At 42.7% G+C, this 9978-nt stretch overlaps 2 protein-coding genes across 2 annotated transcripts; both read left to right on the top strand.

Moving 5' to 3' along the window:
• On the top strand, window positions 1-7259 carry LOC140126124 (E3 ubiquitin/ISG15 ligase TRIM25-like). The gene is made up of 2 exons (XM_072145240.1): window positions 1-1174; window positions 6641-7259. Exons 1-2 carry the CDS (start codon window positions 277-279, stop codon window positions 6814-6816), a joined length of 1074 nt encoding a protein of 357 aa, XP_072001341.1. The 5' UTR covers window positions 1-276; the 3' UTR covers window positions 6817-7259.
• A 626-nt stretch (window positions 7260-7885) lies between these two features.
• Window positions 7886-9549, top strand: LOC140126125 (E3 ubiquitin/ISG15 ligase TRIM25-like). The gene has a single exon (XM_072145242.1). It carries the CDS (start codon window positions 7914-7916, stop codon window positions 9510-9512), a length of 1599 nt encoding a protein of 532 aa, XP_072001343.1. The 5' UTR covers window positions 7886-7913; the 3' UTR covers window positions 9513-9549.
• The last annotated feature ends 429 nt before the right edge of the window (window positions 9550-9978 follow it).

Raw genomic sequence — 9978 nt, 5'->3', positions numbered from 1 at the left:
TCCTTAGTAAACAGGTTTGCAACCTTATTTTGTCTAATTGGAGTCTGGTATATATTGTTTAATCGGGTAGGGTATGTGCTACCACGTCGTGCAGTGATTTTTTTGTTATTTCTAGGAATCGTATTTTTCAGAGAGTAGTAAACATAGACTGTAAATCTTGAAGGACAAAGAAATGAAAAAGTTTATAGGGAGTTCAGCGAATACGTGTGACTCCGATTTTTCACCTTGTGCAGCCTGAGGCACAATAAGTTTTGTTCTTTCCTCCTTCTATCAGTCATGGCGTCTGCGGATCTGAGAGAGGAGCTGCTCTGCTCCATCTGTTTATGTGTTTTTAAGGATCCAGTAATGCTGAGATGTGGACACAATTATTGCCGGGTCTGTATTGATCGTGTGCTGGATACACAGGACGGGTCTGGAGGTTATTCCTGTCCTGAATGCAGAAAAAGGTTTCAAGAGCGTCCGGCACTGATGAGGAACATAAATCTCCATAATGTAGCAGAACGTTTCCTGGTTACTCAGTCAGACCAAGAGGAGATCACCGGGATCTGCTGCACTTACTGTGTGGACTCTCCTGTACCTGCTGTGAAGACTTGTCTGATGTGTGAGGCTTCTCTGTGTGATAAACACCTGAAAGTTTACAGCAAGTCACCAGAACACGTCTTATCTGACCCCAGCACTTCCCTGGAGAACAGGAAATGTTCTGTCCATAAGGAGCTCTTAAGGTATTACTGTACTGAAGATTCTACTTGTATCTGTGTGTCCTGCAGTTTGGCTAGCGAGCATCGGGGACACCAGTTGGAGATACTGGATGAGGCCTCTGAAAAGAAAAAGAAGTGGCTAAGAAATGTTCAGCAGAAATTGATCACAAAGAGAGAGGAGACTGAGGAGAGAGTCCAGAGTCTGGAGGAGAGCAGGAGAAAAGCTCAAGAAAAAGCATCTGGAGAAGCTGAGAGAGTCACTGCCCTGTTTATAGACATCAGGAGACGACTGGACGACCTGGAGAAGAGGGTCCTGAGTGACATCTCCAGGCAGGAGAAGGAAAAGTCCCTCTCACTGTCTGCTCTGATCCAGAAGCTGGAGATACAGAAGGACGAGCTGTCCAGGAAGATGAGGCACATTGAGGAGCTGTGTAACATGACTGATCCACTGACTGTGTTACAGGAACCAGACACAGGTGACTTGTGTGATCCTGAGGAGGGGGGAGGTGATGAGGACACAGGGGGACATGATAACCAGCGCCATGATGTAGATGGTCTGGATGTGACTGTGATCTCAGACACATTACACACATTATGTGACATAATATCAGGTATAAGGAGCGGGATCTATGTGGAGGGTCCTGGAGACATATTACTGGATGTAAACACGGCTCATAATAATCTCCATATATCAGACGACCTGAAAACTGCAACCTGGACACAAAAAGAGCAAAAATTCCCCGAAACAGCAGAGAGATTCCAGGATTCTCCTCAGGTGATGAGCAGCCGGAGATTTACCTCAGGACGACATTACTGGGATGTGGAGGGCAGTAGATCCGGGTTCTGGAGGGTCGGGATGTGTTATCCCAGTATAGACCGGAGGGGGTGGCAGTCATACATTGGAAACAATACCAAGTCCTGGAGTTTGCAGGGGAGTAATAATAAGTACTCAGTTATACACGATGGTAATGAGATCCGGTTACGTGACAATATCTCCAGTGATAGAGTCCGGATCTGTCTGGATTATGAGACGGGGGAGTTGTCCTTCTATGAGCTATGTGACCCCATCAGACACTTACACACCTTCACCACCACCTTCACCGAGCCCCTTCATGCTGTGTTAGGTGTATTTTGTCCATTGTTTGGATGTGAAAGTAACTGGTTAAAAATCTGTAGCTAAGAAATAACAAAGACAAGACTGATTTCACCGGAATCTACAGTTCGGTCCATAAATATTTGGACAGAGACAACATTTTTCTAATTTTGGTTTTTTACATAATAATAATAATAATCTTTATCTATATAGCGCCATGAAATTCCATAGCGCTTTACATTACATCACAATGAATTTTTGAACAAAACAATTCAGATGCAGTTTAAGTTCAGACTTACTGGGTTGAACAATATGATTGGATAAATACGTGAGGAACTAAAAATTTTGTTAATACATTCATCTCAGGGGCTCAAAAGTAATTGGATAAATTACCGTGTATACTTGAGTATAGGTCAAGCACAATTTTTTTACGTCTATGTGCTTTGGCTGCACACGTGCTATGATGTCACTCGCAGCCACACGGACGCGTCATAGCATGTGTGCACCTCTGCCAGCGGTAAGTATTACATTTTATTATTTTTGTGGGGACTGTGCTGGGCATTTTAGTAGATTGTAGAAGCTGCATTTCCCACCCTAGGCTTGGGTGAGTGACTAACTATTTCCTATGTGCGGTGGCTCCTAAAATGCCGAATCAGAGAGCCACATCTGGGCCATGCCCCTGTTTGTTTACAGGGGCACAGAAGCTGCACCCAGACCAGCTTCTTATCAGCCAAGGTGGCCACCCACGCCCACCCAACACCATCCCCATCGCTGTATCATCTCCCTCTTCCTTATGAAAATATGGCTGTGACTATTCAGTAACTAAATATTGTCAGCAAAACCATGCCAGGTCAGGAAGTCTGCAAGAACTTTGTAGTGCTAGGTGTCATGACGAAGGATTAACCTCTTTGTGTACCAAATAAATAAGATTTTCACCAATTAGCACCTGCAAAGAGGAGTCATTGGAACTACAAAATCTGGTCCAACCTGCCTTTTACCCTTAACAGTACACCATCGGTTCAGGAGAGCCACTTCCACTTGGAGATGGCATCTAGAATCCACCACCATTTTCTAGGACACCAACCAGCAGGAGGCCAAAATAAGATGTATAAATATATGTACCAGACCAACCAATGTACAAGTATATGTGGGCGGAACAACTGAAGACCATAGCCCCTGAACCCACCACCCCAAGCATTCTACTGTAAAATATTAATATAATCAAAATGACTTTAGCATAGGGTGAGACCATATGATTACACGTCTATGATATTGTGTTATTCTTAAAAGTATTCATGTAGGATAAACATTCATTCAAGATGAACAAATATAATTCCATGATAGTATTATGTATTATGGTATTATTGTATGTATTATTATTGTATCAGTAGTAGAATGTAGATTTATGTATAATATATAGATATGCTTTATATTGGGAATTATAAACATAATGAATGAGATAGTTGGGGATATTCCATTGTACATAAAGGCAGATGGTATATGGTCAGTGCCTTTGGTAAAATGCAAATTCCTTTTATTGTTCTGAACTATTGTCATTTATCTTGACTTGTCATGGTACATTATGGTCTCAGAGTTCCCATGGAGTACTGGTATCTGCCAGACGAGACAACCTTTATAATAGCACATCTATATGTTAATAGCATATGTATATATAAGTTAATTAGTTTAAGTTTACATATTTATGAACTAGAATGAGATCATCTATGGTCCTCAGATGGTATACGGATTAATATGAACCAATAGGAGATTGGGAATATTCACTTGGGAAATGTTAGTTTGTGTATAAAAAGTTATCATACTAGTGACTAGGAGGGAGACGGTGTGTGAGAGAGGGTGAGGAGGAAAGAGAAATCATTGGACATTACCATCAGTCTTTTGTCTCTTTGTTTACACACAACACAAAGACTCCTCATTCTCAAAAGCTTTGTTCCACACCAGGTCTTTTTAAATTTTATCTTTAAGTTATTTTGCTTTTTGTAACTTTATATTTATTTATATTTTTCATTGTATATTGTTACTTTATTTTTATTGAAGTCCATTAAATACTTTTTACTTTATATCTGGAACAAAGGATCGCTTCTGATTTTTTGAAACATTGCTCATCATCGTGGTTCCTAATTCTCAAATTAGGAATTGCAAGAAATATCTATTTATATTGATATTTAACATCTACAAAACTCAGAGCAGCAGTTGATCCATCAGCCTCTGAGCACGTACTGGGCTTCAAGGGATCTCTGTAGCTGCATCGTCTCCAAAGACTTGAGCTGATTTTCCCTCCATTTTCGAACAGGAGACAATGGGGCAGATTTACTTACCCGGTCTGTTCGCGATCCAGCGGCGCGTTCTCTGGATTCGGGTCCGGTCGGGATTCATGAAGGTAGTTCCTCTGCCATCCACCAGGTGGCGCTGCTGCGCTGAAAAGCATCTGAACACGCTGGAGTTCACCGGCCTATTTCTAGTGAAGGTGAGCGCGTCCCAAGCGACACATTTCTTTTTTTAAATTCAGCGGTTTTTCCGAATCCGTCGGGTTTTCGCTCGGCCGCGCCACCCGATTTCCGTCGCGTGCATGCCGGCGCCGTTGCGCCACAATCCGATCGTGTGCGCCAAAATCCCGGGGAAATACAGGGGAAATCGGCGCACATCGGAAATATTCGGGTAACACGTCGGGAAAACGCGAATCGGGCCCTTAGTAAATGACCCCCAATGAGTAGTAAAAACTCTTAAACCAATACGTTGACTAGGGACAGTTATGGAGTTATGGTCGATCTCAGCCCGAGGGCGACTACATTTTTAGATTTCTTATCGTCAGGAAATCACAGTGGCCCAATTTACAGGGGCTCTAGCATCCTCGGGTCCAGAGATATAAGTATATCTGGACAGGACCATGGTGGTTGCTTGGTTGTCCGACTTGCCAGCTGGGAGTCCAGCTGGACATACAACTTCCAGAGCTCAAAAATGTGTGATTCTATCCCAAGTGCCTTATTTTTGGAAATTATGGGTTAATATATACAAAATAAATCTGTGGCCTAATTTTCCACCCAGCAAGAAGTCTCTGTCATATTTTGGAAGTTACTTATACTATTAAAGTTTACTGATATTTGTGTTACAGGTAATTTATTAAAGTGCGGTTACAAGTGGTTTACATAAGGCGTTCTGTTACCCTCCAGTCTTCACGTGATCTATGTTCTCTCTTTCCTTCCCCGGCTGGTCCTCTTTCACCAGGGTGTGTGATTTATATGACCTCCTCCATAGAGATCACAATAATGGCTGATATCTATCCTTAACCCCTGTCCACCCTATTATACCTTAACCCCTGTCTTCCATAGCACACCAGGACTCATAATGCTGCAGTATAGACCAGTAATATGTAAAATATAAGCCATGTCTACAGCAAGTGCACATATGAGCAGCCATAACAGTTCTAGAGTGAGGGGAACAGATACATGAAGTGACATGGTTGTTACCTGAATCCATGAGGTAATACTTCAGCCATGTCCGGAGTATGTGATAATAATGTAATAATAGTATTTGATAATTATATGAGATAAGTCTTACAATATAATCAGCAATATCTACAGTATGTGAGGTAACTCCACTCCAATAGAAATCACTGTGTAAAGCAGCTCCACCTAGATTAGCCATGTCTGCATTGTGTGAGGTAACTTGGAGAGCAATGGTGACTTCTTGCTCTCCTTCAGTCATGTTCACATAATACCCCTAAGTAACATTAGGCCGCAATACGTACCGAGTGTGAGGTAATAAGCTGACATATATCACAGTCATGTCTGCCATGTGTAAGATAACGGATCAGTACATGGTGACTACATGAACTCCTGTGGTAAGTATTTCTGAGGTAAAAATCCTCTCATATATGATGTAGAAGCTAATTCTACAATAGTACATGACGTGTGAGGAGTATTTGGTCGCAAGAGTGTGAAATAACCACAGTATTATACTCCCTGAGACTGCAGCCATCTTTCCTCCTGTTCTTCTGGAGATAGAAAGAAGAAGAAAGAGGCGGGAAGTGACATCTACTCCTGAATTCCAGCTTCCTTACAGTAAAGTCCCATTCACACAACCACATAGGGACCTATAATCTGGCCGCACAATTTGCGTCCAGATCATGGCCTCCATAGATGTTTATGGAACACGGTCACTGTGTGGTGAGGATACAGGGGCACATTTACAGCATGGTGGCTCAGTGGTTAGCACTAGCACGGTCCTGAGTGCAAGTCCCATCCAGGTCAACATCTGCAAAGAGTTTGTATGTTCTCTTCGTGTTTGCATGGGTTTCCTCCGGATCCTCTGTTTTCCTCCCACAATCCAAAACATATGCCTAGGATGATTAGATTGTGAGCCCATAGTGCAGTTTGCACTGTTCTTAGTAAATGTGCCCTACAGTGTCTTACCATCCGGTCTGGACAAACACGTAGCTGTGTGAATGAGGCCTAACACATTAGACTCCCTCCCCAAAACCATTTTTTCAGGCAGTGATATGAGAAACCACTTTGAAAAAAAAAATTACATTGCCACAATCAATATAACTAAAGCAACCTACATATCAAAATAATGGAATATTTAGGAATACTATGCGGTAATTTACATAGCCTTAGTTCACAGTTATTGCTAGGCAACTTCGTGTTAATGCGTCATAGTCTCTGGAATGTTCTAAAAGGTCAGAATATTCTCTAAATACATTTAGTTGTATTGGTTTAAGACTGTAAGAGACTATAAATAGTTGGCTCAAAGTTCATCTTTTTCAGTTGGCAGAGTGAAAAAACTATATACGAACACTGAAACCATTGTCTTCTGAACCTTCTGATTTTAGGGGATTGGTCAACCATCGTCAGACTGTGCTTGAAGAGTATCTCTTGGAAGATGTTGGTCAGCAGAAATTTGATTGACATAAATAGAAGAGATCACCCTGGTCAATCTGCAGAATCATCTGGATGCTCTAAGAAGCGCCCTGCCCTCCAGCCTTTGGCCGCATTCACACTACCGTAAGAGGGACATACGTCCCCCATAGACGGCAATGGCCGCACGGAGCAATACGGTGCTACACACATGCGGCACTGTGCCGCTCTCTACACAAGGAAAGGGTAGGACATGTCTTATCTTTCCCCGTGTGCATGGTCGTATGGCCTTTGAATTTCTATGGAGAGAGTAGGGGGTCTGCCCTCCTCCTCTCCATCGCGCCGGACATATGCCCAAAGGGCACTTGTTCGTGTAAGAGTAGATTTAGAAGTGTTGTTTTTATTATGGACTTTTGCAATGTTTGTTAGTAGGACTTGTCACCATCGGGTGGACACTCATTTATGTTGGAGACATTGGGGCAGATTTACTTACCCGGTCCATTCGCGATATAGCAGTGCGTTCTCTGTGGTGGATTCGGGTCCTGCCGGGATTCACTAAGGCAGTTCCTGCGCTGAAGTCCGCCGAGGCCCGCTGGAATGCCCTGAAATTCACCGGCCTACACCTGGTGAAGGTAAGTGCAATTTTCGCAACACATTTTTTTAAAAAAATGCTGCGTTTTTTCCGAATACGTCGGGTTTCCGTTCGGCCACGCCCCCCGATTTCGTCGCGTGCATGCCGGCGCCGATGTGCCAAAATCCGATCGCGTGCGCCAAAATCCCGGGGCAATACAGGGAAAATCGGCGCAAATCGCAAATATTCGGGTAACACTTCGGGAAAATGAGAATCGGGCCCTTAGTAAATGACCCCCATTATCGTTTTATGAGATTTTCATCAATTATTTATGCTTATTAATTTGCGATTTAAATATTTGAATAATTAGTAGTTATTAATAAACATTGCATCTTTATTTTATTCATAATGGGTGAGTCTGTTCCTTTATTTAATGGTTATTTATTATGTATGATGGGCTGTGGCTTTTGCTACCAAGTCATGCTACATTTTTTTTATTTCTATGAAACGTCGTAAAATAAAAAAAAAGAGTGGTAAACATAATACAGACTGTAAATCTTCAAGGACAAAAACATTAAAACGTTTATAGGGAGTTCAGTGAGTAGGCGTGACTCCAACTTTCCATCTTGTCCGACCTGTGGCACAAGAAGTTTTGTTTCTTCCTTCTTCTATCAGTCATGGCTTCTGCTGATCTAAAAGAGGAGCTGCTCTGCTCCATCTGTTTATGTGTTTTTAAAGATCCTGTAATGCTGAGATGTGGACACAATTATTGCCGGGTCTGTATTGATCGTGTGCTGGATACACAGGACGGGTCTGGAGGTTATACATGTCCTGAATGCAGAAAAAGGTTTCAGGAGCGACCACCACTGATGAGGAACATAAATCTCCATAACGTAGCAGAATGTTTCCTGGCTACTCAGCCAAACCAAGAGGAGATCACTGGGATCTGCTGCACTTACTGTGTGGACTCTCCTGTACCTGCTGTGAAGTCCTGTCTGATGTGTGAGGCTTCTCTGTGTGATAAACATCTGAAAGTCCACAGCAAGTCACCAGAACACGTCTTATCTGACCCCAGCACTTCCCTGGAGAACTGGAAATGTTCTGTCCATAAGGAGCTTTTAAGGTATTACTGTACTGAAGATGCTACTTGTATCTGTGTGTCCTGCAGTGTGGCTGGCGAGCATCGGGGGCACCAGGTGGAGATGCTGGATGAGGCCTCTGAGAAGAAGAAGAAGAGCATGAGAAATGTTCACCGCAATTTGATCACAAAGAGAGAAGAGACAACAGAAAGAGTCAAGAGCCTGGAAGAGCGCAGGAGAAATGCTAAAAAAAAAGCCTCTGGAGAAGCTGAGAGAGTCACTGCCCTGTTTATTGACATCAGAAAACAACTGGACGACCTGGAGAAGAGGGTCCTGAGTGAGATCTCCAGGCAGGAGAAGGAAGAGTCCCTCTCACTATCTGCTCTGATCCAGAAGCTGGAGATACAGAAGGACGAGCTGTCCAGGAAGATGAGGCACATTGAGGAGCTGTGTAACATGACTGATCCACTGACTGTGTTACAGGAACCAGACACAGGTGACTTGTGTGATCCTGAGGAGGGGGGAGGTGATGAGGACACAGGGGGACATGATAACCAGCGCCATGATGTAGATGATCTGGATGTGACTGTGATCTCAGACACATTACACACATTATGTGACATAATATCAGGTATAAGGATCGGGATCTATGTGGAGGGTCCTGGAGACATATTACTGGATGTAAACACGGCTCATAATAATCTCCATATATCAGACGACCTGAAAACTGCAACCTGGACACAAGAAGAGCAGAATCGTCCAGAAACAGCAGAGAGATTCCATTGTACTCAAGTGATAAGTTGCAGGAGATTTACCTCAGGACGACATTACTGGGATGTGGAGATCAGTAGATCAGGGTGGTGGAGGGTCGGGATGTGTTACCCCAGTATAGACAGGAGGGGGCGCCAGTCATACTTTGGAGATAATAACAAGTCCTGGAGTTTGATGGGGAATAATAGCAAGTATTCGGTTATACATGACGGGAAAGTAATCCAGTTACCTGACAATATCTCCAGTGATAGAGTCCGGATCTGTCTGGATTATGAGGCGGGGGAGTTGTCCTTCTATGAGCTGTGTGACCCCATCAGACACTTACACACCTTCACCACCACCTTCACCGAGCCCCTTCATGCTGCATTATGTGTATTTTACCCACTGTTTGGATCTGGGAGCAACTGGTTAAGAATTTGTAACTAAGAAATATTACTTTCAAAGAGAATAGTGACTTCACAGGAAACTTCACAGGCCCATATTTATCATTAGTATATTGATATACAGTATTTCAATATTGCATGCAAAGTTCAGTTTCCAGCACAGTGGTCAGTCTATGGCATATCACTTCTCACACCCTTAATCACGGAAAATGTGAATCCAGCCTTAGTCTTATTCTAAGTGACTCTCAGCCCCTCCATTGTATATAAGATATTGTGGGGAACCTTCCATTAGTAACAGAACTGAGCATCATGTTCTAGTATAGAAAAAAATACTCAGTTTCTTAAAAAAAAAATAATCTCCCATTGTTGTCCATAATTATTTTAAATAAATTTAACCTCCCAATCAATTAAGAGTTGTGTGTGACTTGCTAAACAATAAAGGTTACATTTAGGAGACAAAAATCCACCTCAATCCTTAGGACAAAGGAGAATTTCCAACCTAACCCTTG

The sequence above is a fragment of the Engystomops pustulosus genome, chromosome 4 (genome assembly GCF_040894005.1).
Source record: "Engystomops pustulosus chromosome 4, aEngPut4.maternal, whole genome shotgun sequence".
Taxonomy (NCBI): domain Eukaryota; kingdom Metazoa; phylum Chordata; class Amphibia; order Anura; family Leptodactylidae; genus Engystomops; species Engystomops pustulosus.
Note: the sequence above shows the minus strand (reverse complement) of the source record. Positions and strands in the feature narration are given on the sequence as shown.